This window comes from Bubalus kerabau, chromosome 13, assembly GCF_029407905.1.
Source record: "Bubalus kerabau isolate K-KA32 ecotype Philippines breed swamp buffalo chromosome 13, PCC_UOA_SB_1v2, whole genome shotgun sequence".
In the NCBI taxonomy this organism is placed as follows: Eukaryota; Metazoa; Chordata; class Mammalia; order Artiodactyla; family Bovidae; genus Bubalus; species Bubalus kerabau.
The window spans coordinates 75513170-75541017 of NC_073636.1; the positions used below are offsets into that span (position 1 = coordinate 75513170).

General features: G+C 54.6%; 1 protein-coding gene and 1 long non-coding RNA gene across 3 annotated transcripts; one reads left to right on the top strand and one right to left on the bottom strand.

The window, feature by feature from the left end:
* On the top strand, positions 1-27040 carry SLC12A5 (solute carrier family 12 member 5). Its single transcript, XM_055545162.1, has 26 exons — positions 1-52; positions 5623-5717; positions 6014-6145; positions 6391-6537; positions 7324-7378; positions 7870-8000; positions 9942-10183; positions 11162-11373; positions 12970-13140; positions 13436-13534; positions 13682-13739; positions 14698-14872; positions 15489-15607; positions 15929-16027; positions 16961-17080; positions 17377-17481; positions 18941-19109; positions 20997-21192; positions 22056-22225; positions 22695-22826; positions 23880-23987; positions 24861-24983; positions 25076-25275; positions 25615-25629; positions 25894-26027; positions 26236-27040. The coding sequence occupies exons 1-26, from the start codon at positions 1-3 to the stop codon at positions 26325-26327; spliced, it is 3351 nt and encodes a 1116-aa protein (XP_055401137.1). The 3' UTR covers positions 26328-27040.
* Positions 25482-27538, bottom strand: LOC129626028 (uncharacterized). 2 transcript variants are annotated; one of them, XR_008701697.1, is made up of 3 exons: positions 27524-27538; positions 27047-27213; positions 25482-25608 (listed from the first exon to the last, which is right to left on the bottom strand). It is a non-coding gene; the product is annotated as an uncharacterized LOC129626028 (long non-coding RNA). The 2 variants fall into 2 exon arrangements; XR_008701696.1 differs by lacking the exon at positions 27524-27538 and having other exon boundaries at positions 27047-27449.
* Between the last annotated feature and the right edge of the window lie 310 nt (positions 27539-27848).

The window sequence follows — 27848 nt, forward strand, 5'->3', positions numbered from 1 at the left end:
ATGCTAAACAACCTGACGGACTGCGAGGACGGCGATGGGGGAGCCAACCCTGGTAAGCGATCGGGGGCGGCGAGGAGAGGAAGCAGCTCTGGGGTTAGAGACAGAGCCGGGGGCCGCCTCCTTCGGAGGCGAGGCTGGGATTGACCCGGGCGGTGGGCGCCCAAGTCGGCCTGGAGCCTAGCTCCATTGGAATGCGCCAGGCGCCGTGCGAGGTGCTGGAATGTGCCGCGCCCGGGGCCAGGACGGGGGGCCGAGGGCTTGCCACTGCCCACGGCCCGGGGGCAGACGTGGGCTAGCTAAGCGGGGGAGTCGGTGGGAACGGGTTGGAAGAGCTAGAATGGGCTGACGTGGAGCTCGACGGGCGGGAGGAGGGCTCCTTTTCCCGAGAAGGGACCCTGGAGTCCTGGCGCAGAGCGCGGGTGTTGGGGGGGCGCAGTCTGCTGCAGTCCCTCGCTTTGAGACTTCCAGCTGAAAGGTGGGGGGAAGGTGCCTATGGGGGGGGTTGGAGGCATATGACAGCCCCCGTCCGGCTGCGGTGTCTCCTTAAGGGGTCACTTGATGCAGTCCGGGCCCCCTCCCCCAAAGCTGCCCGAGATCCAACCTCCGACTGAAGCGAACCTCCTCCGGGGATTTTCAGCTCTACTTTGCGGAATTTCCTTCTCCCTCTCGCGTTCCCATGGGTTCCTTTTCAGGACGGGAAGCAAGATCACCCTCTTTTCTTTCCCCTTTCCCTTTCCTCTGGGTACTCTGGGATAGCTGTGAGGTTTCCAGGGTGGGGCAGAGGGGAGTCTCTCTAGTCAGCTCTGCTAGCTTTCCCAGTGAGGCCTCAGGAATGGGGTCCCAGCAGCCGAATCCCCGGCGCCGTGGCGCGGACACTGCGGACGCGCTGCGGTGGGTGCGGAGACTAGCTAGGACCAGAGGGGCTTGGAGCGAGTCCGTTGGCGGCTCCCGCTCTCCCCCGCCCTCCTCCGCGGTTTCCCTGCTCTGAGGTCTTCGAGGCCAGCCACCCCCTCGGGCTCCCAGGCCCCCCGCCGCCCCCCAGCGGTTTCAGCCATCCATCACGGCTGTCAGCCGCCCCCACCCCCCACCCTCCAGCGGCGCTGCGTCCCTTGCGCACTAGTGCGCCTCCTGCTCTGGCTGTCTGCGCTCAGCGCCTTCAAACGCTCCCCTGGGCATTGCTTGACCCTCAGGTCCAAGACTCCTGCAGAGCTCCCCCCGGAGAAGGCCCAAGGGTCCTAAAGGCTCAAAGCGCAGGGTCTTTCAGGGACAGGCAGCCTGGACTTGAAGTCCTCCGGATCCTGGGTCCAAGTCAGAGCCAAGTGGCCGCTTGGAAGGCTGTGGACACCAGGGTCCCTCATCCTCTGACACCCCTTCTTCCTCCCTGAAGCTGAGTAGGGGCAGGAACTACTGACTGGCTAACTCATCCATCTCCCCAGTGACCCTGGAGTCAATCCGCAGGCGCCCTCCTCCATAGCAGGTTCAGGCTTCGGGAAGCGGGTGGTTTGGCAAAGTCTAGTCTGCAGCAGAGCCGGGCATCCCATCGCTGCTCCTAGGGAATGAAGGTGGGGGCTGTCATCCCACATGGGAACCCCTTCAGATGTCTCCACTCTGAGGAGGGGGCTCTGCTCCCCCAGACACAGGGTTTGGTCCAGTCCCCCACGCCCTGCTTGCCTGGGCCACGGGATTTCTGCAGGGTCTCAGGTGGCCTAGAAAAGAGTGTGCAGCAGGACTCCAACTAGGAACTCCCTTCAGTTCTACCCACTCCCCACAAGTTTTCCAGACTGAGTGTAGCAGACTCGTCTGCAGACTTTCTCTCTCTCTCTCTGAGTGGCCACGACCTGGGTCAGGCTTTTTGGCCCCAGAGAAAGAAGGCCTCCCAGTGGTGCCTGGAGACGGTGATGGGGTGGGGTGGGCGGTGGGGGGTGGTCCAAGGACCTCTGGGGCTTTAGGGAAGACCATAAAACCGAGAAAATCCGGCATCTCTGAACTTAGGTTCTTGGAAATGTAGGAGACCTGGGTCCTGACCTCGGGGAGGTGGGAATGACCAGAGAAAGAAGGCTCCTCTGGACTAAAGAACACAAGGATATTGTCTCTGCCCCCCAGGTCTCCTTTCCTCTTGGGGTCTGACGCTGTCCCCTACTCCCCTCATCTGGCTTGGGGATTCCCCGAGGCCTGGCCCCAGGTCCCCAGGGGAGGCTCCTTAGCCCGCGCCGCTAGCCTGTTTCCTCCCTGGGAGCTCTGGCGGCCGCAGCTTAATTGAAAGCCGATTCGGGCTGAGAGCTCCCAGGGGGCGGGGGCGAGGGCGGGGGCGGAGAGGGCTCAGCCTCCGTCTGGCCCGGCCTCTAGCGCGCGCGCCGCACGGCGCTCTCCCAGCCTTCTGACTCCCGGCTAAGGGAATGGGGGCGAGATCCTCCCTCGCGGTCCTGCCCCTCTGAGGGCTCGTGAAGCTCAACCCTCCCCCTCAACCGGGGTTCCAGGGAGGGGTCGAAATCAGCCCTGGCAGAGCAGGTTGGGGGCCTGGCGTCCCGTCCAGACGGCGGGTGGAAAAGCGCGACTCAGGACAAGCCTACGAGCTGCCCCCTCCTCTGCCCTCACCTCCTGGCTGGGCTCCGGCCCGGAGTCTGGCTCCGCGCTGCGCGCCGCGTTACATAAGCCGCTGCGGGCGCGTGGCCGGCTCTGCTCCGCGCTGCGCTCTCTGCCCGCGCGGTCGCCATGGAAACCGGCGCAGAGCTGCTTCGATGCCGGGTCTCCGGCCAGGACGCCCTCTTTCCCGCCCTGCACGCTCCCCGCGCCCCCACGAAAGAGGAGGGGAGGGGTGTGAAAGGAATGGGGCACTCTCGTGCCTGACGGTCCTAACCCCGAAGAGCCGCGGGGAGGAGAACCCACAGGAGACGGGGCCCCTAAATCTTGCCGCTGGGGAAAGGGTGTGGGATAGGGCGCCCAGGGTGGGTGGGGTACCACGTATATTAGTAATAATAGTGATTGTAATATTAACAGCAGTAAGTACACTTATGTGCCCAATACACACACGCCCAACAGGCATTATTTTACTTAATTCCCACCACAGCCCTGAATTAAACACGATTATTATCCCTTTGCAAAATAGGAAACCGAGGCTTAGTTTAAGTGACTTGCCCAAGGGGTGGACACAGCCATCGAAGTTGGGACTGGAACCTAAATCTTCTTGACTCCAGCCTGTTTTCCTAACCATTAAGAAATTTCTTCTCATCTCATCCCCAACCCCCTAGTTCCCACTATAATGTGGTGAGAACACGAGGCCTCTTGTCAGCATCTTAAAAATGAAGAGGGACCCACCTCACTTTTATTTCTCCTGTTCTCTAGCCCCAAAGAGCTCTTCCGAGACCCTGGGGGTCAGGAAGGGAGCCCGGGGGGATTCCCCTCAACAGACTTTTTGCTGAGCACCTACCACGTGCCAGGCTCCCACAGGCAGGACCGGTCTGCTAGTCCCAGGAACTCATGGACGTGAGGAGAAGAGTGAGCTGGTGGAAGTCCTATCTGGGGGTCAGGAGTTCTTGGCTTGATGAGTGAAGTGGAGGTGGTGGCAGGAGACAGCGGGTGGTGGGTTTCCCTTGAGGACATGAAGCATCACTTCCACAGTTTTGAGTCAGGATGAGACTGGATTTATAGCAGGTCATGCTTTGGGGATGGACCCTGGCTGAGAGACTAAGGGAGGTTTCCAGGAGGAGAGGATGGGGAGGATTTGGGCAGAATGGAGATGGAGAGAGAGAGAGGTCAGGAGATGAGAGGATAGGAAATTCAGAATATGTAGGGCCTCCACTTCACTTCTGTCTTGGTCATTGGAGAGTTTCCCCGGAGTCCACAGAGATATCTACTACTGGGATTCAGCCCTGAAAACTGAGAAAGTGTGATGGCTGGAACCAAGGGAATGTGCCTCTGTGTGTGTAGGGGGGATTGCTTATGTCTCTTTGAAAGGACCCTCTCCTTAATGCCCTGGAGACTTCCTCCTTGCATGATCTCATCCAGGCACATGGTTTCACACACTTGCTACACAACTTTTCATGGGCTACCCCTGATTCTCATGCCCAGCGTCTCTCCTGGGTCCCGGGCTGATCTGTATCCAAGTGCTTCTGGACAAGTTCTCTTGAGTGTCCTATAGTGCCTCACCGTCAGTCAAATTCAGCCTCTTCCCCACCCCCAGTCTCCCTCTTTTCCTCTGTTTATTAAATAGCACCATCATCCACCCATTTACCTCTGCTAAAATCCAGGCATTATCCTAGATCCCTCCTTCCCACATCCGCACACATCTGGCATAGAAATGTGTGCCAATAATTCTGGAGTCTGCTCACTTTTCCACACTGCTCTGGTCTGGGGTATCACCAGTCCTTGCCCAGATTTCTGAAAGTCCTTAGCTTCTGCATTTTTTTCTTTTTCTGTTTTTTGGCCACATGTGGCATGCGGGATCTTAGTTCCCCAACCAGGGATTGAACCCATCCCCCCCTGCAGTGGAAGCATGGTGTCTTAACCACTGGACCATCAAGAAAGTCCCCCCTAACTTCTTTATTCTTCGTCAAAAGGCCAGCATGATTGCTCTAAAACACAAATTTGTCCATGGTACTTTTTTGCCTGAAACTCTTCAGTGACTTCCCATTGTCCTCTGGATGGAGTCCAAAGTCCTTAACGTGGTTGGCTAGTCATGTAAGGACCCAGCCCACACCTACCTTCCTAGCCTCATTTTCTTCATATGCTTCTCCTCCATCCTCCAGCGCCCTTCCCCCCATTCCCTTTCCTTAGACTCCTCCAGATCAAACTTCTTTCAGGCCCTCTGACCCAGTCCAGCTCACTCTTACCTCTGGGCCATCGAACACGCTGTTCTGCTGTTCTATCTGCCTGGAACACCCTCCCGGCTCCCTCCCAGTCTAGCTGTTACTCATCCTTCAGTTCTCAGCCAACACGTCACTTCCTCTGGGAAGCCTTCCGTGACCTCCCAGGCTGGGCTGAGTGCTTCTCCCGTGTTCCCACAGTCCTTCGTTCATATTCTGCCACACAACTTACCACTCTGGGTTGGAAACGTCTGGCTATGGGTTTATCTCCCCTGCCTTTGTGTTCCCCAAGGGCAGCAATGGTCTTAGGCTGTGTTTTATTCCCCCACCCAACCCCCACATCGGCATGCAGGAGACATCCAGTGAATACACAATGACTGCAGATGAACCAGGGACACAGGATATGCCAAAGGGGGTCACTTTTCCAAGAGGTGGAGTATCCTGGGGGCCTCCAGCTGAAGTGGTCTCTGCCTCCCCTCTAGGAAAGAGTGTGCTTCCACCTCCCAAACACCAGGATGGGCCAGTTATGGTCAAGGAGGGAACTCTGGAGAGTCTAGGGTGCCCTGATGAATGAAGTAGGACCACCCCACCCCCCAACCAGAGCAAGGAAGCACTTCCACATTCATTAAATATCTTGTACATGTCAGGGAGTGTGCTAGGTTTGTTATACAGAACTAAAATTCTGCAGGGGAGGCAGCATTAGCTCATTTTTTCAATGTGTGGACCAAGGTTCAGCGAGTAAGTGGCCACCCAGCTGGGTGCCCAGGCAGACGGGTGGCAAACAATTGATGCCGAGTTTCTCACTCCTCTGCCTTCTCAGGGGATGGCAACCCCAAGGAGAGCAGCCCTTTCATCAACAGCACCGACACAGAGAAGGGGAAGGAGTACGATGGCAAGAACATGGCCCTGTTTGAGGTGGGCTGCTTGGGGTCCTGGGACTCCCCCCACGATTCATCTCCGCCTTCATCAGCTGTTCCCTCCCTCCTTCCTTGGGGCACTGTCCCCTCCTCTCCATTGCTCCCTCAGGCCCACCTTCTTCCTTGCCCTTTCCCCCTGCTCCTCCACTTCTTATCCTAACCCCCTCTCTCCCTGCCCATCTCATCCTAGTCTCAATGACTTGCCTCCTGGTCCCCATCTCTCTCTGCCTCCTACCACCTGGCTCACCCTCCTCTAGACCCTGGCGCCCCAGCATTGACAACTTCCTTCCACAGGAGGAGATGGACACCAGCCCCATGGTGTCCTCCCTGCTTAGTGGTCTGGCCAACTACACCAACCTGCCCCAGGGAAGCAGGGAGCACGAGGAGGCAGAAAACAACGAGGGTGGAAAAAAGAAGCCGGTGCAGGTGAGGGCCTTGGGGAAGAAGGGCTGGAGGGGAGAGAAGGCGGGGAGGAAAAAGGATTCAGGTGAAGGGATGAATGATGGAGACGGAAGGATAGGAGGTGGAGGCGGAGGGAGGGGAAGGGATGGGAGATGAGGGGTAGAGGTGGGGGGCGGGGAGGGGGATGAAAGTATGGGGAAGAGGAGAGGGCCTGGGGTGCTACTAGGGATGGGGAGGGCTGCAGAAACTGACGCCAGCCTCCCTGGCAGGCCCCCCGCATGGGCACCTTCATGGGCGTGTACCTGCCATGCCTGCAGAACATCTTTGGGGTCATCCTCTTCCTGCGGCTCACATGGGTGGTGGGCATCGCGGGCATCATAGAGGCCTTCTGCATGGTCTTCATCTGCTGCTCCTGTGTGAGTGACTCCCTCCCCTCTCCCGTTCCCTGACAGCTGGGGCTTGAGCAGGGACCTGCGGGTGGGAGGGGAAGGAAAGGGGGGCGGCATGAGACCTGAGCTTTTTTATAGGAACCACTGCGTATAATTTTGGAGAGGAAATTAGGTCTGACTGGGCATTCCAGCCTCTCCCAGGCTCATCCCTGATGGCCATCAACCAGGTGTCACCTGGACCTCTGTGTGGGTGCGGGTGCTGCAGACTCATTGATAAAAAAGATAGGTGTACATTAATAAATCAGATCCACCTATAGCCCTGCAACAGTTAATATTTTGGTAGGTCTTGACTCACAAGAAAACGGGATGATGGGTCCCAAACAGGTCTGGCTGAATTCTTCCCATCCTCTCAAAAAACCCACATGTTCACTAACACCTACTTCCCATGACATTTACACTTCCTCACATGTGACCTGTGATTCCCCCCTCGACACATGCGGTAGCCAGTGCCGAAGCTGGTACACCTGCCTATTGAATAAACGAAGAAATGGAGGCTTAGAGAACTGAAGTGACGTGTCTCCTCCAGCCAGACAGCTGGTCAGAGGCCAAGCTGGGGTTTCCAGAGCTCTCTGATGTGAGAGCTCGAGTTTCTTCCCTGTGCTGGGTGAAGAAGAGGTTTTTCTGGACAAGAAGGACTTGGCAGGAGTAGGAGCTGGAACTGTACCAAGGAGAAGCTCAGCGGAAGAGGACTTGTGGGTTTGGCGGGTGTTTATGGGGTAGCCGCCACCCTGATGGTGATCTCTGTTCTCACAGACGATGCTCACGGCCATTTCCATGAGTGCAATTGCAACCAATGGTGTTGTGCCTGGTACGTGACTGGGGCTGCTTGGAGGGGAAGGGGGCCTGGCTGGGTGGGAGGGAGACCTGGACGGTTGGGAGGAAGGAGGGGCAGTGCCCAGAGCTTTGGGCGCCCTCAGGAACCCCGAAAGGCAATACTGCAGGTCTGAGGCTGGGCTGTGATGTTTGTGGAGTCGGTGGGGGCAGCCCTCTTAAGGGGAGGGGAAGGAGGCTGTTGATGGTGTTGAACGGGGCAATGAAAGATCTCTTCCCTTTGCCTGAGACCCTCTTTGCCATCATCCTATTTTCTGAGCCATGACCTCCTTAGAGGGGTAATTAGCAACATGGTAATTAGTGCTGTAAAAGCCACTCAGAGTGTTTGGCTGGGTCTCCCACTACAGCCTGTAAGGCTTGTGAGGCCCAGTGCAACCCCCTTCCCACCACTGTCTCTGATCCCCTCCTCACCCCTAAAGCAGCCCAGGGTCCCTCGAACCTCTTGCCAATACTGGATTCTTTCTGCAGCTGGTGGCTCCTACTACATGATTTCCAGGTCTCTGGGTCCAGAGTTTGGGGGCGCTGTGGGCCTCTGCTTCTACCTGGGCACTACTTTTGCTGGGGCCATGTACATCCTGGGCACCATCGAAATCCTGCTGGTAAGAAGGGCTGGGGAGGAGGTGTGGGTCCCGGGCTGTCAGTCAGTTAACAGATGCTCTTGTAGGCTGGGTCACTCAGTAAGGCCAGAGGGATATCAGATGTGGTTCTGTCTTTAAAGAGTTCACAGTCTAGTTGGGGAGACAGGATACACTAATTATGTAACATGAACAGCTGTCGTTTATCAGGCACCCACTGTGCTCCCAGTAGAGTTCCAAGTGCTTTACAGTCATTAGCTTGAGTCCTCACGAGGTTTAAGTATTATTATGCCCATTTTACAAATGAGAAGCTCAGAGAGGTGAAACGACTTGCTCAAGGTCACTCGGCGACCAACTGTCAGAGGTGGGTTGGGAAGAGCGCAGTCATGGTAGAAATGATAACAGTCATTTCCCTCAGTGATTGCCTACTACGCGCCAGGGTGCGCTGTGCTGGACACTCTGTGGATGTTAATGGTAGAGGGCAGATGGCTGGCAGGTTGCAGAGAAGAAGGAGCTGAGAAAGAGATCTGTCAGAAGCAGTGACTGATGAGCAGTCAGGGCCCTGGGCAGTGTCTGAAGTGGACAGCTGCTGACCTGGGTCTCAGTTCTTCCTGCCCCTGCAGGAGGAAGTGGGAGCTGGAGGTTCCTTGGTATAAGAGAGCCGGGCTGACATTTCCCAAACACTTTATTCTACCTAGGCCCCGTGGCTGGCCATGTATCATTTTATTTTATTCTCACGACTCTTGCATGAGTTAGATATCTTCATTTAACAGATGAGGAAGGCAAGGCTCAGAGAGGTAAAGGGACATGTGGAAGGGATGTGAAACTGTGTCTTTCTGACTCTGAAGCCTGTGCATGTCCCCCCAACTGCACTGCTTTATAGAACTAGAACTAACAGATGTTTCACCTTCTGGCCTGGGGACAGATTGGAGAAGTCCAGGGTCAGGAAGGATAGATGGGGAATAAATGACCCAAGAAGCCAAATTTTGAGAGAATAATAATAGACCTCTATGGCTTTTACAAAATTAAAACATTATTATAAAAGCAGTTCTACCTATTGAATTGGAAGATTAAAAAAAATAAATTGGAAAAAATCAAAGAATGTAAAAAGGGAAATAACAATCTCCTGAAGAAAGTCATCATTAACATTTTGGTGTATCCTTCTAGTTTTTGTTTTTCTTTATGATATTGCATTTTGTCTTTATAAAACTCTATAGATTTCTCTAATAGTTCAAAACTCTCTGCAAATATCACTTACAACTGAAAATAACTTTTGTAACAATATAAATATATTAATATTTCATATAGAAATTATGGAAAATACAGATGTGCAAAAAGAATAAAGATTATTCACATTTTTACCATTCAGGGGAAACGACTGTTAACATTTTGATGTATCTACCCACAGACAGACATATATACACATGTATGTGTGTATATATTCACATGTAAGTAAACATATATATATTTACAAAAATGAGATAAAACACATTCTCTTTAAAAATAGATTGTTTTTACCCAGTCTAACAGGGATAGCTTTTTTAAGTTGGTTCATATAAATCTTTGTTGTTCTTTTTAGTAGCTACATAATCTATTTGGAAATACCGTAATTAATTTACCTAATCCTCTAGGGATGAATTTCTAATTTGTATCTGCCTTTCTAATTAAATAATAAAGACAATAAATAATCATTAATACTTATACTTGATAACAAAAATGATAGAAATTAATAATTGCTCCTAACATTTTTGCAGTATCATCTTTTAATGACTGAATAATAACTAGTCTTTGTAGGACAGACCCTCTCATTGGATGTCCTTCCCAGTCTCGGATTACTGTAAATATGCTGTGAAGAGTTACCTTTTTCTCCAAAGCCCTGCCTGCACCTCAGGTTATTTCCTTGGGGTGGTTCTTCGTTGGTCCCCACTGGGTTACCTGCTTGACTGCCTCACCCCTTTCCCACAGGCTTATCTCTTCCCAGCCATGGCCATTTTTAAGGCAGAAGATGCCAGCGGGGAGGCGGCAGCCATGCTGAACAATATGCGTGTGTATGGCACCTGTGTGCTCACCTGCATGGCCACGGTGGTGTTTGTGGGCGTCAAGTACGTCAACAAGTTTGCCCTTGTCTTCCTGGGTTGTGTCATCCTCTCCATCCTGGCCATCTATGCTGGGGTCATCAAGTCTGCCTTCGACCCACCCAACTTCCCGTAAGTGCTGCTGCCCTGCACCTCAGGCACCCTCCCCCTCCTCCCTGGCTGGTTTCGGGGTCTTCACACTAGTCTCTGCCTCCCCCCACCTGCCCCTATCTCTCAGAATTGGAGTGGTTGTGGATTCAGAGTAAACTCTCTTGGGAGGGAAAACCTCTCCTGGTTTCAGGTAAATCTCTTTAGGGTGGGGTAAGTTTTTTTGGAGGTGGGCCCAGTGTCCCTTGTGAGGGTCAACTGCTTGCTGGTGAGCTGGGCTTCCCAGCGGCTCAGAGGTAAAGAATTCACCAGCCAAGCAGAAGACATGGGTTCAACCCCTAGGTTGGGAAGATCTCCTGGAGTATGAAATGGCAATCCACTCCAGTATTCTTGCCTGGGAAATCCCATGGACTGAGTAGCCTGGTAGGCTACAGTCCATGGGGTCACAGAGTTGGACATGACTGAGCACGCTCACTCAGGTGGAGTTAGGAAGAGTCAAGTGGAAAGATTTCTGAAGGGATGACCAGTCTGTGTGAGGGAAAGCTTTCTTGGGTGGGGAACAACCTTCTGGAATGAGACAACCACTTAGTGTTAAACACCTTCTCTATCATAGGACAGGACACAAAAGAGAGGGTCTAGGGGCTCAGGTCCCTCTTGGTTCAGCTTCTCTCCCTAGGACACATTCCTCTACATACATAACAGGGCTCAGAAGGATGGCACATTGGGACTGCTGTCCATGGTGCTGAAACAGCATCGCAGGAAAGCAGTAGTTCTCTGCCCTGGCTCATACTAGAGTCACTTGGGAGGGAGGCGATTCCCCAGAGGGCCAGTGGTTAGGAGCTTTGAAAAAACGCTGATCCTGGGCTCCATCCCAATTAAATCGAAATCTCTGGATATGGGGCCCTGGCATCTGTGTTTCTTCGTGTTCCCCTGGTGGTTCTACCATGAAACCAGGGCAAGGTTACATCCCTCCCCACCTTCCTCCCTTGTTTCTCTCCCTAGGATCTGCCTCCTGGGGAACCGCACACTGTCTCGCCATGGCTTTGATGTCTGTGCCAAGCTGGCGTGGGAAGGAAATGAGACAGTGACCACACGGCTCTGGGGCCTTTTCTGCTCCTCCCGATTCCTCAATGCCACCTGTGATGAGTACTTCATGCGAAACAATGTCACAGAGATCCAGGGCATTCCTGGTGCTGCCAGTGGCCTCATCAAAGGTCTGAAGGAGGGACGAGGTCTGGTGTCCAGGGAACACTGCAGGGATTGTGGACTAATCAGTTAGGATTAAGGGACTCTCTTTGGGATTCAGTTAAATTCGATCCATTTTAATTGAGCACCTACTCTGGGCCATGTTCTATCCTTGGGATCACAGAGGGGTAGAGATGAAAGGGAACCTTTGCATGTCTTTCCATCTAGTGGGAAAGAAAGCCATCAGTTTGGCAAGTATTCACTAAGCACCTGCTAAATGCCTAGTGCTGTGCTGAGCACCAGGAACACAGCATAAATAAGTCACAGTTCTTGGCCTCAAGGAGTCTAATAGCAGAGACAGATGTAATAGCAAATAAATTATGACATGTGTAGACGTGCATTCAATGAACAGAGTTCTCCCAAGGGAGGGAGTGGTCATGTGTATAAGGTGGTAAGACTAGGCTTCCTGGATTCATCTGAGAAGGGTTTTGAAGAGCAAATAAGAGACTTTCAGCTATACAAGGGGAATAAGGGAATCACAGGCAGAAGAACAGCTTGCCTAAAAGCATGCAGACACAGAAGAGCATATTGTGCCCTTCCAACCACGAGTAATTTGGTATGACTAGGGCATAAAGTGCAAGGGAAGGAGGGGCAAGAAATGATGGAGAGACTGACATGAGCCAGACTGTGGTCAGTCCTGGAAGCCATGTTGAAGAGTTTGGACAGTGCTCTGAGGGTGATGAGGAGCTGCCAAAGGGTTCTGAGTAAGAGGCGGACATGGTCAGTTTGTGGTTTCTGAAGGTTCACTTCAGCTGCTAATGTGGATGGGCTCATAGCAGGGAGGGGACTGAGTCAGGGAGTTTAGGGGGCGGCTGATGCTGAGTCCTGGTGAGATATGATGGTTTTCTTACTGAGAGTGGTGGATGCCAGCAAACTTGTTCTCCATCAGGCCTGTTTTGCACTGCCCCCGCCCTCACTCCCAGGAGACAGGTGGCAACATCTAGAGACATTTTTGGTTGTCACAACTGAAGGATTATTACTGGTTTCTGGTGTGTAGAGGCTGGGATGTGGCTAAATACCCTACAGTGTGAGAGGACAGCCCCCTCCCCCCACATACATACAAAGAATTGCCTATTCTTATCATAGTTACCACTACAAGTTAATAGGGCCAGAGTGGAGAAACACTAGAAAGATGAGAAGGGGTGTATTTGAGAAATATTTAGGAGGAATAAGGATAGGAGTTGGAGATGGTTTTGAAACAGAGACGGGGAAAGGGAATGGTTGTGAGCAATGTCAAGCTGATCTGTATTGATGGTGGTGCCTTTTACCAATATAAGGGGTAAAGGAAAGGAGCCATTTGCCGTGAGTGGGTGGCGAGACCAGTTTGGGACATATTGAATCAGTCTGAGATAGGTCTTTGTTGTATATGTCCTTCAGTAGATTGGACCATTTTAGGGCAAGGACTCGATCTGATTCATGTGCAAAGTCCCTGGTCCAAAGCAGGGGCTTAGGAAATGTTGGTGGAAATAAGAGCTGGTTGATTTTGACCCTTCTTTTTGTCCACCCTGCCTCCTGGCCCCAGAGCTCTGGCACCCTGATATCTGAGAGTCATGTCTCCCCCACAGAGAATCTATGGAGCTCCTACCTGACCAAGGGGGTGATTGTGGAAAGGCGTGGGATGCCCTCGGCGGGCCTGGCAGATGGTACCCCCATTGACATGGACCATCCCTATGTCTTCAGCGATATGACCTCCTACTTCACCCTGCTGGTTGGCATCTACTTCCCCTCAGTCACAGGTGAAGGGGAGCTCAGAGAGGGAAGACTCTGCCTGGGAGTGGATGGGTAGGGAGAAAGTCAATCATGATGTGGGGAATTTCTTAGTCCAATAGCCCCATTACATAAGCAGGATTCAGTTCCCCTCCCACTGGACAGGTGAGGGAATTAAAGCCCGGAGTAGCCAAGTAACACGCCCAAGCTCTCACACGAGTCAGTGGGCCAGGACTAGACTCCTGGGTTCATGACTCGGAGGCTGGTGTCCTATCTCCGTCTGCTCTCCCATGGCTCCTGTCCTAACTGCTCCTCTGTTGACAGGGATCATGGCTGGTTCTAACCGCTCTGGGGACCTGCGGGATGCCCAGAAGTCGATTCCCACTGGCACTATCCTGGCCATTGCCACCACCTCCGCTGTCTGTATCCTGCACAGCTGGCGGGGACCACTGTGGGTGGGGAGGGCTAGACGGAGGGTCTCTGAAGCTGCTGCTGCATCTGGCTGGCTCAGGAGGGGTTGGGAGGACGGGAAATGCCGCCCTGGGGATTTTCCTTCATCCTCTGCTGCAGACATCAGCTCCGTTGTCCTGTTTGGGGCCTGCATCGAGGGGGTCGTCCTTCGGGACAAGTAAGTAAGGGGCTCAGGGAGGAGCCTGTTCTGGGGAGGGTGCAGTGGGCATCAGGCACACCTCTGTGTGCGCACTCCAGGGCCAGGACTCCCTCCACCTACTGAGGCAGAATCTTCTGTTTTAAGACAGTGCCGAATGGCCAGTTTGTGGTTTCTGAAGGTTCACTCCGGCTGCTAGTGTGGATGGGTTCATAGCAGGGAGGGAACTGATTCGGGGGTCTAGGAGGAGGCCAAATGGCCCTGTCTTAAAAATCAGAAAATGCTTAGAAAATGCTCTTCTTGATTCTCACACCACATCACGTCACCACGTGATGAGGCCAGAATCCCCATTTTTCAGATGGAGACACAGTTTAAGATATCTGCCCAGGATGACACAGTCTTATACAATTGACCATGTACTAGAATCATTATTAGTGGGGAGGGGCAAGATAAGGGTAGGGTGTTAAAAGGTACAAACTACTCTGTGTAAAAGAAATAAGCTGCAAGGATATATCATTCAACACAGGGGATACAGCCAATGTTTTATAATAACTATAAATGAGGTATGACTTTTAAAAATTGTGGATCACTATGCTGTTAACCTGAAACTTATATAATCTTATGTACATCAACTATACCTCAATTAAAAAAAAAACAATTGAGTTGCCACTAAGTTCCAGGCACTGTGCTAAGCATTTTACATATGTTAACTCCTTATTCCTCCCACCAATCATATGAGATAGGCTTATAATGATCTTCACTTTACAGCTGAAGAAACTGAGGCACAGAGAGGTTGAATGTCTTGCCCAAGGCCACACAGACAGCCCAGTCATCAGGGGCTTTGTCTGTCCCTTCATTCCTACACAGCCAAGCCCCGTGGTGGACATACGGCTGGCCCCGCAGTTGGCATGGGAACCCTTTGGAAATCCAGTTGGCATTGCTTACCCAGCATCTCGTATCTTCTACTGCTTCCTTCCAGGTTTGGCGAAGCTGTGAACGGCAATCTGGTGGTGGGCACCCTGGCCTGGCCGTCTCCCTGGGTTATCGTCATCGGATCCTTCTTCTCTACCTGCGGGGCTGGGCTGCAGAGCCTCACGGGGGCCCCTCGCCTGCTGCAGGCCATCTCCCGCGATGGCATAGTGCCCTTCCTCCAGGTCAGTGGTGGGTGAGGTGTGGGCCGATAGTCGACCCCCTATACCAGCCAGCCAGGCCCCTGCCCAGCGAGGCCACCCGGTGAGGAGAGGCCACAGCAAGCCTCGAACTGCCTTCTGGTCTCTGCCTCTCTGTGATGCCACTATGAAAAATGGGTGTGCTTTAGTTGGGACTTGGCCCATGCTCAGGGTCATCTCTTTGGGCAGGGTTGTCTGCTCTTAGGGAGAAAAATAAATGGTCCTCCTTGGGCCTTGTGACTGGGCAGGGACTCGGGAGACAGCCAAAGGGCCGTGAGAGGAGGGTGCTCTCTGTGGTGCTTTAAAAATATATATATATGATGAACTCCGTCATGGCTGCTTGCTGGCCGCCTGGAGCTCCTCTTCCATCTGTCCCCTCCTGTTCCCCTTTAGGGATCATCTGAACTTCCTTGCACTTGGGTACCAATGTCAGGGTGGGCAAGATACAGCAAAAGCCTGGTATCCCCTTGGGTACCTTTAAAGGATGAGAAATGCAGTATCCCTCTCTCTCTGCCTCTCCTGTACTGGTCCCCAGGACAGGAGGAGAGAGACAAGAAGTCCTTAGGGTCTCAGGCCCCTGTGACGGTTGCTGTGTCCTCAGGTTTTTGGCCATGGCAAAGCCAACGGAGAGCCAACGTGGGCCCTGCTCCTCACCGCCTGCATCTGCGAGATTGGCATCCTCATCGCATCCCTGGACGAGGTCGCCCCCATCCTCTCTATGTGCGTGCTGGCCTCCTGCCCTCCCCATCAGCTCTGGGGGTCTCTCTACCTGGATGCTCCAGCTGTGACCCTGGACGGCCCACCTGAACCACTTTAACAATCCCACTGTCGTAGAAACCTGTCCTCTGTTGTACAGAGAGTCATCCCCACATGCACCAGGGCGTGCTGTAAGGGGATCTGGCCTTTGAACCCCTTCCTATGCATCAGAACATGACTCGGCCACCTCCCTGGTTTCTTCCTCCCTTTCCCCCTTTCTCTCCCTGTGTGTCTGTCTCTGCCTCTCCTGCATCTCTGTCTCTCCGGGCCCTTTCTATGTTCTAGGTTCTTCCTCATGTGCTACATGTTTGTGAACCTGGCCTGCGCGGTACAGACGCTGCTGAGGACGCCCAACTGGCGGCCACGCTTTCGATATTACCACTGGTGGGTGCCTGTCCTGCCCCCCCCCCCAACCCCCTGTCCCACAGGACCATCCTCTTCCCGGCTCCTCACCCCAGCCCATCCCCTCCAGGTCTCAGGATCCTCAACTCCAGCTTTCGTAGCCCAAGTAGCATGAGAAAAGTCCTGGCGAAGTTCTCCTTATAATGACAAGTAATAACAGAAGACAGTATAAGCAGTCCCAGCTAGAATCCCTCTCATGTCCATAGTGCTCAACACCTGCCAGTCTTGATGAGGAAGCCTCAGTTTCCCCAGCTGTGAAATGGGACAATAACCGTACCTACCTCATAGGCCCCTCTGAGCCTTACAGTGCTTGGGGCACAGAAGGGTGCTCCTCATGTGGGGCCGGACTTCTGATTGTTCTGCTTGATGGTTCTTGATCCTCACAACAGGCTGGTGGGACAGACAGGGTGGGCATGATCATGCTTATTCTACCTGAAGGAAATGGAGGCTCTGGCAGGGAAAGGGATGGGCCTAAGGTCACCCGCCACAAGGCTGTGGCGCACCTTGACCAGAACCTAGGCTGCCTGCCTCTGTCCCACCTCGGCCCTCCTGCCGCACCAGTCGCCTCGTCCCATGTTCATCCTGGGAGATCTTGCCTCCAACTCTCCCCAGAGACCCCTGCCCTCAGAACCCCTCTGGCAGGGTGGTCTGCCAGGGCCTGAGGCACTGGGCCAGGGCAGTGTGGTGACCGAGGAGCTGGGCAGGGCCCTGTCCGTGGCTACTCATCCACCCAGAGGCCCCAGGTTCCAGTGATGCTCCTGGAGATGATGGTGTGGGCTCCCCTAGCCCTGGCTGTAGCCTCCCAGGTCTGGCCCAGGCCCTCTCTGCCCCATCTAACTCTTGCCTTCTGAGCCCTGGGCACCAGTGAGAACCCCGCCAGAGGCTCAGAGGCCGGGTCTCCCTTCCACTGTCCAGGACACTCTCCTTCCTGGGCATGAGCCTCTGCCTGGCCCTCATGTTCATCTGCTCCTGGTACTACGCCCTGGTGGCCATGCTTATTGCTGGGCTCATCTACAAGTATATCGAGTACCGCGGGTAAGGCGGGGCGAGGCTGGGGCGGGGAATGGGAGGGGCGAGGAGGCTAGAGATGGGTACTTGGCGGGGAGGGGTGGGGTTGAGGCCGAGACGCTGGGGAGAATGGAGAGGAAAGCCTGAGGGGGTGGGACAGGAGCAGAGGCAGGCACTGAGGCTTTGAGAAATGGAGGTGGCCTGGAGCGACCGCCCTTCTGAGCCCGAGATGGACGGCTCTGGCTCCGCACTGGGGGGTGGGTGCTTCTCCCTGGTACTCCCCGGCTTTCTGCCTCTTGTGATCCCCCCTTCCCGGCCCCCAGGGCAGAGAAGGAATGGGGCGATGGGATCCGAGGCCTGTCTCTTAGCGCTGCTCGCTATGCCCTGCTGCGCCTGGAAGAAGGGCCCCCGCACACCAAGAACTGGAGGTGAGTGATGGCGACTGAAGAAGGAGGGAGCAGGGCCCGACCCACCCCACCTGCTTTGTTCTGCTCTTGCTGAGTGGTGTTCGGCCTCATCTGAATGCTTCCCTCCTGTAACGCTGAGGCTGAGCTGAGGTTCCACACATTTGTTCTCCAAAACCCTGCCTGCCATGCCAGTTTCTAACCATCTATCCATCCCTCCATTCATCCCATCATTTGTTTAAAAAAAACACATGATCTATGTGCTGACCCCTTCTGGTCTCCGGGGATGTAGTGAGCTCACAGTTCCCTGGAGAAGGCACGTGCCCAGAAAGTTAAGTGGAGTATCACAGAGCATTCACCCTGAAGAGAGGTGGGATCATCCACTTTGAGAGTTACAGGGCCTCTTAGAAATCTCTAGATTCCTAACAATCTCTCTATTGGCTCCCCTGGTGGCTCAGATGGTAAAGCTTCTGCCTACAATGTGGGAGAACCGGGTTCAATCCCTGGGTCGGGAAGATCCCCTGGAAAAGGAAATGGCAACCCACTCCAGGACTCTTGCCTGGACAATCCTATGGACAGAGGAGCCTGGTAGGCTACAGTCCATGGGGCCGCAAAGAGTCGGACACGAACTGAGTGACTTCACTACTACCACTACTATTTGATTCACGTAAAAATCAGGGCTTAGGGAAGGTCTCAGGGGTCGTGGAAGGCAAAACTGGAGCCAGAATCTTCCCCTCTCACCTCTCAGCCCAGGTGCTTCCTAACTGCTTGCTCTGCAAGCCCTCCTTCTCCTTCAGGTTCATTTTGCTAAGAGTAAGGTCTGGAACCCTGGAATGAGGACATCGTGGACTTGTCCTCACTCATGTCTACTAAACTGGCCTTTTAGAGACTGGAGCTTTGCATAAATAGTCTGTGAATCCTCAAATGCTTAGCACAGGATCTAGCCCAGAGTAGGTGCTTAGAGGATGGTATCAAACTGATGGTTAGCTGGGGAGGGTAAATGAATAAGGGAATGAACAGATAAATAGATGGGTAGATAGCTGAGTGTATATATGTATGGGAGTGTGGTTTGGTGAATAGATGAATGTGTGGATGGATGGTGGTAGGTGGATGTGAGGGTAATTGAGTGAATAATGCATGTGTTGGTAAATTAACATGGACGTGAATGGATAACTGAAGGATAAAATAGATGGATGGGTAGGTGGATAGATGGATGTATGGGTGAGTGAGTGAGGTAGATGGGTGGGTGGGTGGATGGATGAATGCATGGGTGAGTGAGATAGATGCAGAGATGGATGGGTGGGTGGATGGAGAGATGTGTGGGAGATGACTGGATGGGTTGATAACCCAAGGACATGGGTGGATGGATGTTTAGGTGGATGGGAGTATGGGGGACAGGTGATTAGTGTATGGAGTATGGGTGTATGAGTTTTGGTGCTTGGGGAGGTGGTGGATGGATCACGTGATCTTGCACCCACTTCAGGCCACAGCTGCTGGTGCTGGTACGTGTGGACCAAGACCAGAATGTGGTCCATCCACAGCTGCTCTCGTTGACCTCCCAGCTCAAGGCAGGGAAGGGCCTGACCATTGTGGGCTCTGTCCTTGAGGGCACCTTTCTGGATAACCATCCCCAGGCCCAGCGGGCAGAGGAGGTGAGTATAGGGCTTGGTGGGGGGCACGTGGCAGTTGGGAAGACAGCCCCTTGCTCCTTTTCAGTTTCTTCCTACCACCTCTCCCATCAGCTGGGGCTCAGGCTTCTCTGTCCTCCTCCTCAGAAGTGGAGTCCAAGGGCTCAGTGACTAAGTTCCTTAGAATCCAAGCTGCAGAACTCAAGATGATCAGGGCCAGAAGGGCCCATTTTATGGATAAGGAAACTGAGGCTTAGAGAAGTCAGGTCATTTGTTTAAGGACAGAAAGCGGAGACTCAAAACCTAGACTCCTATTCCAGCTTTCTTCTGCCAAAGCATAAATCTTTTAAAGCGTTTTCACATTGGTGGATTCTTCCAGTTCCCACAATGCATGGGGTTGACAGGATAAGTATCCAATTTAGCACAGGAAGAGACTGAGGCCCAGAGAGGGAAAGCAGCTTGCTGAAAGTCACAAAGCTGGCTGGAAGCATAGCAGGATTTGAACCCAGGTCCCAGGGGCTGGATTACTTGCTCTCATTCCTATCTACTGGTCATTGCTCACGGAGCAGTGGGCAGAGCCAGCGTGAGCTGGGGCAGCAGGGGTCTGCAGTAAGTGGCGCTAACAGGTGTCTGGTGGGTGGCAGAGGAAGAGGGTTCTGTCTGTGAATCAGGCCTCTCTCCCCTCGGGGCCATGATTAGAAGTGGAGAGGGCAAGGGGGCCTCAGGGAGGTGCGATGAGATGGGGTGGGGCACCCCTAATGGCTTGTGACAGCCGCTGTTTCTGCCTCACTGGGCCGTTCACACCGATCTGTCAGGGCCCAGGGCTGGAGGCCTCCACTGGTCACTTTAATTCAACATGCAGTGGCTGCACATGTCCTGGGTACCAGACACTAGGGTAGGCCCTGGGGGACACGGGAAGGTGGAAGACCAAACCCCACCCCTCAAGGTGGTCCCAGGCTGGAGGGGGAGACAGAACATACACAGAAGGCTCTCCAACCCATCTGAGGTTGACAGGGGCTACCTTAGAGTTAGTAACCACAAAGTAATAGAACGTATTGAGTGTTTATGATCTCTCAGGCTGTATACTAAGCTCTACTCACATCATGTTATATCATTCTCCCTCTTCCTAAATGAGGTAGCTGTCACAATGCCCATTTGACAGATGAAAAAACTGAGGCTCACAGAGGGAAGTGATTTGCCCAAGGTTACTCTGCTCTTATTTTCAGCCACTGCATGCTGAATTAACAGACTGGGACAGAGGCAGAAATTGGAGCCCTTTCTGTTTGACATTAGGAGATTGGTTAAGAGTGTGAAGGATGGAGTCAGACCCCTGGATTTGAACCTCTACAATAATATCCATTATCCATATGGCCTGAAGCAAGTCTTAATTTCTCTGAGCCTCAATTTCCTTAGCTATAAACTGAGAGTCATAAAAACACTTCCTTCATCGCGCAGATTGAATGTGTGTTTTAAATGCCTACTATTATGCTAACTTTTAAAAATCGTTAAAACCAAATTGTCCAGCTAAGCAGAGGAGCCCAGTTTCATTCTGGTCTGGGTGGAGGGGTGGTGTCTGAAGAAGGTGATGGTTGAATTGGCCCAGGCAGGGTGTCATGGACAACATGGGGGAGGGGGAGTCTGGGTGGTGGGGGAGAGCTTCCCTGGGGAATCTGTGAGCCATGGCAGGTTGATGGGAAGCATGGGGTCTGATCATGAAGAGCTTTGCTTGAGTAGTGGGGAATAGGGGCCATAGGTGATGGGGTGCCAGAGGCTGACATGGTCTGAGCTGAGCTTCAGGAAGATCCGGATGATGGAGAGGAGAGATGGGAGGTAGGGAGGCTGCAAGGGGCTGAGCAGGGCCAGGGAGGCCTGAGCCTGAGGCTGGCCCTTTTCTGATCCCTGCCACCCCAGTCCATCCGGCGCCTGATGGAGGCAGAGAAAGTGAAAGGCTTCTGCCAGGTGGTGATTTCTTCCAACCTGCGAGATGGCGTGTCCCACCTGATTCAGTCCGGGGGCCTCGGGGGGCTGCAGCACAACACTGTGCTTGTTGGCTGGCCCCGCAACTGGCGACAGAAGGAAGATCATCAGACGTGGAGGAACTTCATTGGTAAAGCTGGCTGGGCTGCGAGTGGTGGAGGGCTGCGTGGAGGTGGGTTCTCCTTTGGGCCTGGGGACGGCTTCCCAGGCATAACAAGTATGGATCCAGCATATACAGGTGATGGCCTTCAAAGCTGGCCAGGTGCCAGACACTGTGCTGGGAGGCCAGGGACTCAGGTGTGAAGGAGACAGACTTGGCTCTTGCCGGGCGCACAACCCTGCAGGGAAGACAGAGCAGGCCAGTGGGAAGACCTACAGTTTTGAAGTCACCACTGAGGCCCGGGTCTAAATCTAACCTCTGGCCCTTCCTTGCTGTGTGATTGTTCACAAGTGCCTCACCCTCTCTGAGCATCAGATTCCTTGGTAGTAGCAGAAATAAGTCATACAGTAACTAACACTTACAGACTGCGTTCTGTGTGCCAGACAAGTGGTGGCTTTCTCTAGGTCTTGAATTCTCTCAGCAGGCCTGTGAGGGCTAGGCATGGCTGTCTCTATTTTAGTGGCGTGAAACTGATGCACGGAGAGATGAAGGTCACGGCAGCTGGTAAACCCTGAGGCTGCTTTATCAGTAGATCCCAGTTAGAAGGTAGTTGGGAGGATTAAGTGAGCGCTGCAGGGTCGCCTTCTTAATCAGAAAGGGCAGGTATCCTTATTACCACTTGACCAGTGGGGAAACTGAGGCCCAGAGAGGTTTTTTTTTTTGTGTGTGTGTTTTTTTTCCCCCCAAGTTCAAATGAGGCCCAGGCAGATGGGGCTTTTCTGACTCCTCAGTCCAAGGCCGAGGCGGGAGGCGGGATGGGGAGGGGTGCTGGGTGCCAAGGAGGGGACCAGGGTCACTGTTTTACCGTCTGCCATCTCCTTGGCCTCCTCCAGAGCTGGTCCGGGAAACCACGGCTGGCCACCTGGCCCTGCTGGTCACCAAGAATGTCTCCATGTTTCCCGGGAACCCCGAGCGCTTCTCTGAAGGCAGCATCGACGTCTGGTGGATTGTGCACGATGGCGGCATGCTCATGCTGCTGCCCTTCCTGCTGCGGCACCACAAGGTGCGTGTACGTGTGCGCGCGCGGCCCCGCGTGCACGTGCTCGTGGCTGTGCGCGCGCCCCACATGCACGTGCACGTGGCCGCGCGCACGCTCCCGTGTGCGCGTGCTCATGGCCACGCGCGCGGGGGGCTCCCGGGCTCCCGCCTGGCCCACCTCCGTGTGAGCTCCTGGGAGAGGGCTCCAGTCACCTCCTTTATTCTGAGGTGTTGGGAACTGACTGTGTCTCCCCTGGCAGATGTCCTTGAATTATAGAGGAGAGCCGTGTTTAATTCAAGCGAGTGATGCTTCAATGGCGGGGGGCCCTCACCTAAGCAGGGGCATTTTTGTACGGAGTGGCCACCGAGATAGAGGATTGGTGGGCTACCTGGATGTGTGGGAAGGTGGTGGGAAGGGTGAGGGACGAGGTCTGGCCCTGGGTCTCCGCACGGCATCTGGACTGGACCTTTCTGGGTCCCCTTCATCTCTCCAGGTTTGGCGGAAGTGCAAGATGCGAATCTTCACCGTGGCCCAGATGGACGACAATAGCATCCAGATGAAGAAGGACTTGACCACATTTCTGTACCACTTACGTATCACCGCAGAGGTTGAGGTGGTGGAGATGGTGAGCCCCCAGGAGCTGCCTCTGACATTTTAGAGTCCTGCTGGCCTCTTTGCCCTTGGGCCCAGAACCAAACAGGGGAACCCCAGTACCCATCAGCTTGTGATGCTAAGGTCCTCCCCCCGCCCTCCAATCCACTTTTGGCTGCGCTGGGTCCCAGTTGTGGTACTGAGGTCGATTTTTGTGGCGGGTGGCATCTTCAGTTACAGCCTGTGAACTCTTGGTTGTGGCATGAGGGATGGAACCTGGGCATACCCATCCACTTTTAAGCCTCTCACATGTTCACCCAAGAGCCCTTCCACCCATCCATCCATCCACCCACTCACCCACCCTGCCTTGTATCCTTTATACGAATAGACATGTCTAGTAATGTTGACTACATGAGAGGCACTGTTCTATGTGCTTTATATATACATTACTTCTCACAGCAATCAATGAAATAGATACAGTTATCCAATTATCAGTATTCCCATTTTACAGATTAGGAAGTTGAGGCACAGAAACGTTAAGTAATTTGCCCCAAACGTACACCAAGTGGCAAAGCCAGAATTCAAACTCAGGCAGACTGGCTCTAGAGTCCAGGTTTCTAGTAGTTACACTCTAAAGCCTCTTGTTATCCATTCCACTCAGCACCATTTACCCATCCCTCTAATGGTATATTCATTAATCCACCCATATATTCATTAATGTATTTATTCACTCACTCATTCATGCATATGTGTGTGTATTCATTCATCTCTATGTTCCTTTTTTAACTTCTTCCCCCTCTCCATTCACCCAGGTAATTAATTAATCAACTCATTCATTAATTCACCCATTCATTCACCCAGTCCTGGGCTTGAGGAGGGAATGAGTTGCCTCACCTTCAAAGAGCATCACCCTCTGCTTTGTCCTTCCTCCCACAACTGTTTATTAAACTAGGTCATTGGACAGGGAAGCCCTAGGCTGGCAGCAGGAAGAGGGCCTGCCTCTCTTTTCTTGGCCTTGCACCTGAGCTCGGAGCTCATACTTTCCTCTCTTGCCCCTCTCCCCCATCCCGCCCCTGCCTGCCCACAGCATGAGAGCGACATCTCCGCTTACACCTACGAGAAGACCTTGGTGATGGAGCAGCGTTCCCAGATCCTCAAACAAATGCATTTAACCAAGAATGAGCGGGAACGGGAGGTGAGGTTGCCCTAGCTGGGCTCGGAGTGTCTCAAGCTGCTGCCAGCTCTGGGGCTGCACAGATTTGGGATGGCCCACTCCTGGTCACTGGCATTGCCACCTCCTGGCACTGGTTCCCCAGCAGCAAGGGTGCACGCTGCAGCTGCCTGTCTCCAGCCTCCCAGCTGAGATGCAGAGGGGCTTTGGCAAGGGTGACAGATGTACTCTCAACGTGACTTCTGGGGCCCAAGGGAGAAGAGTGGAAGTTAAATGTGTATGGATGATGATTCCTCAGGGGTGTGGGCTGCAGTGTGGGGGACAAGGTATCATGTGATAGACCCTTAGAGAGTGAGTAATGAGTGGATATTTCAGGATACAGCTGATGATGAGAGCTGGGGGCAAACCTCCTAGGGTGTGGATGGTGGGTTCTCAGGGGTAACGGTGATGAGTTCTCATGGGGTAAGGCTGGCTGTAAGGTCTCTCCCGTGTGGGTAACATGGGCCCACCAGCCCTCTGGCATTAGGATGAAAGCCCCACCCCAGCGAGTGGGGTCCTTAGGGCTGGGGACAGAAGAGCTCTCAGAGGTGGGTGACAGTACAATTGTAAGAAGTGGCATGTGCACTGACCAGTCAGAACTGGCCCTGAGGTAGAGCTCAGCTGGGCCAGGTGTCAACCCTTTGGTCACTGGAGAGTGGGAAGGCCAGGGGTACTGGAGAGGAGTTGGAGTGGCCATATCAGTGGGGCAATAGCTATTTGGTGTGGAAGCATCGCAGTATTTTAACAACTGGTACAGGTCCCGAAAGTGCACATCCTGGCTGAACATCAGCTTTGGGGGTAGCTCTTTGCAGGGCATGGGTAGTGATTTCCATGGCACCAACTTGTGTCCCTCCCTAGATCCAGAGTATCACAGATGAGTCTCGTGGCTCAATCCGGAGAAAGAATCCAGCCAACACCCGGCTCCGTCTCAACGTCCCAGAAGAGACGGCTGGTGACAGTGAGGAGAAGCCGGAAGAGGAGGTATGCAGCTCGGGTAGTTTGGCTGCAACCGGTGGGAGCAGAACCTTTGGCCTCCAAATGAATCACGTGCCATCCCTTCTTTCATCCCTTAGGTGCAGCTGATCCATGACCAGAGTGCTCCCAGCTGCCCTAGCAGCTCACCGTCTCCGGGGGAGGAGCCCGAGGTGGAGGGCGAGGCAGATCCAGAAAAAGTGCATCTCACCTGGACCAAGGACAAGTCGGTGGCAGAGAAGAACAAGGGCCCCAGTCCTGTCTCCTCAGAGGGCATCAAGGACTTCTTCAGCATGAAGCCGTACGGGTCTGGGGGCTAAGGGCTGGGGTCTGGGGTGAGCCTACAGGGTCTTTGCTCCCCATTGAGAGCAAATGAGTGGAAGGGGTCCTGGGCTGGTAGTCAGAAGGCCCAGCCCAGACCTCTCCTTGGTTGCTCTGTCTGAGGACTCAGGTTGGGCTTGATTGCAAAGGGTCAGAACGCACAGGTGCAGGCAGTGGAAAGGTAAAGGCTGGGGGGCTGGGAGAACAGGAGTCATCTGCACGCAAGGTGTTGATGGTGGCTCAAGTCCTCAGCTTCTCCTGCTTTTTCTGACCCTTCTCCTTTTTCTTCCTCTCCTTGCTTCTCTTATGTTTCCTGAAGGGAGTGGGAGAACTTGTAAGTGCTTCAGAATTTTTAAACTCTCTCCTAGGTTGGCCAGGTTCCCTACTTTTCTCACTCTGCTATGAACCCTCAACTCGTGCCCCTGACCTCTGGGGTAGCCCAGCTTGGAGTGGTCTAGGGTTGGTGGTCTCTGGCTTGTAAGGAGCAGATCCCAGCAGCCCGGCGCTGGGGGCGGGGGAGGTGCTGGAAGGGGCGACTGGATCCAAGTCCCCCCTCTCTCCTAGCCTTCCTGCCCTCCTCCCTGGCTTTCTCCCGCAGGAACCAATCCAACGTGCGGCGCATGCACACCGCCGTGCGGCTGAACGAGGTCATTGTCAAGAAATCCCAGGATGCCAAGCTTGTTTTGCTCAACATGCCTGGGCCTCCCCGCAACCGCAACGGTGACGAAAACTGTATCCTGGGCTTAAAATTGGGAGGAAGGAGGGAGGCGGACGTCAGGGGTCTTAGTTCCTAGCCCTGGGAAGGAAGGGCTGAGCCAGGTCGGCTTCAGAATCAGCACCTCGGACAGGGACGCGAGCCCCGCGTTCCGCTGGCGCCCAACGGGAGCCTGATTCCATGGGGGAGGAAAGGGGACAGTCTTTCTCCTTGACGGGCGCTCAGACATGGAATTCCTCGAGGTTCTCACCGAGCGCCTGGACCGGGTGATGCTGGTCCGCGGCGGCGGCCGCGAGGTCATCACCATCTACTCCTGAGAGCCAGGATCAAACACCTGGGCCCGAGCGCGTCCGGCCCGCGGCCCCGGAGCCCTCGCTGCGCCCCCCGCCGCTGTCACCGTTTACATACAGACCCTGTGCCCGCGCCCTGGCCCCCTTTCCCCGCTGCCTGAAGCCCGGAGGCCACGTCGGCTGGGGCGGACCCGGAGAAGACCTCCCCTCCCGGAGACCAGAGTCCCGTTGGCGCGTCGGCCCCGGCCGCCCTTTTTCTAAGCCCGGCCTCGCCCCGCCGGAGGAGACGCTGCAATAAAGATCGGAGGAGGCTGCGGAGAGGAGCGGACCTGGGGCTTCGAGGACCCCCGGTCGTCCGCCCGGCCCCTTCCCTCTCTTCCCGCGCCCCGCCCCGCCCGCACTCTGCGCCCCTCCCCCGGCGGCCCGGAGCGCGCGGGGTGGCGGGGATGCGCCCCGCAGTCTGCGTTCTACTTCCTCGCGAGGTCGCGGGCGCGAGCCGGCCGAGCGTATACATAGTGTACAGGAGACATCGCGTGTATTTTTAACGTCCCCATATTTCTGTGACTTAGAAGCGCAACGGACTTCTCGCCGCAGTCGCGCTTTCCCGCTGGGGGCGCGCCCAGGGAAGGCGGAGGCCTCGGAGGCTGGGTTTTCCTTGAAGTCCGAGCGTTTGAGAGCAAACGTGCTTTTAGGCCCAGGCGGGACTCGTGGTCCCTCGACCACCCACCCCCTCCACGCCTCCTTACCTTTTCCGCGCGCCCTTGGCTTCCGACCCTTCTTCCCTCTAGATCTTTTCGGAGACGAAGTGAGACAAGTGTCCCAACTTTTCCTGGATTCGCCTCCCAGCGAACGTGAGCTTCCACTGTGGCTGCAGAGACGCGCGCAGCCTCTTCTCATCGGCTCTTTATGCAAGCTGGGGCCAGGAGAGGGGAGGGGCGTTCCTTAAGCCAGAGGAACCGAGAGAGGCCCTCGCCCCCGCCCCCAGGAAGCCCCGTCCCGGTGCCTTCGCTGGGGGAGCAGGCGTCTCTCCTCCACCGGCTTGTCGCCTGCTCCCCCCATCCCGTGGCTCTTCGCCAAAGACTGAAATCGGGGGAGGAGGGGGTTGGAGGGCGTCCCCTCCCCCGGAGTTTCCTCCCTGGGACAGGTGAGGGAGGAGGGGGCGTTTCTGGGTTAGGGGCCGGACCCGCCGGGGTGGCCCCAGCGCTGCCCCTGACGTTTCCTACCCTGTTCGCATCCGGCAATTCCGGCCTCGGGGACCCGGCCGCCTTCTCCGCGTCTGGGCGCCGGGCCTCGCTGCCTAGCAGCGGCCTCTAGCTGCGTCTCCCAGGTACCTGGGCCTGGGGGAGGGCCGGAGTCGCCACTTGCTTAGTTCTTAAGCGCCTCTCTGCCCTCCTTCAACTAGGGCCCCAAGGCCTTTGGCTTCTCCAACACCAGTCCTTGGCGCTTCTGCTCCGCCAGCCCGGCCGGAGATGCCCTCTTTCCTTAGAGAAACCCCGTTGGCCGGGTTCCCTTCCCCCAGGGCACGTTACTAAGGGGGGACATGCACTG

Excerpts from the sequence above, each read along its gene's own strand:
- SLC12A5 (XM_055545162.1), top strand. The coding sequence starts at position 1 with ATGCTAAACAACCTGACGGACTGCGAGGACGGCGATGGGGGAGCCAAC. Across the intron at positions 5,718-6,013 it reads AGAACATGGCCCTGTTTGAG|GAGGAGATGGACACCAGCCC; the intron begins GTGGGCTGCTTG and ends TTCCTTCCACAG. Across the intron at positions 17,081-17,376 it reads AAGTATATCGAGTACCGCGG|GGCAGAGAAGGAATGGGGCG; the intron begins GTAAGGCGGGGC and ends CCCGGCCCCCAG.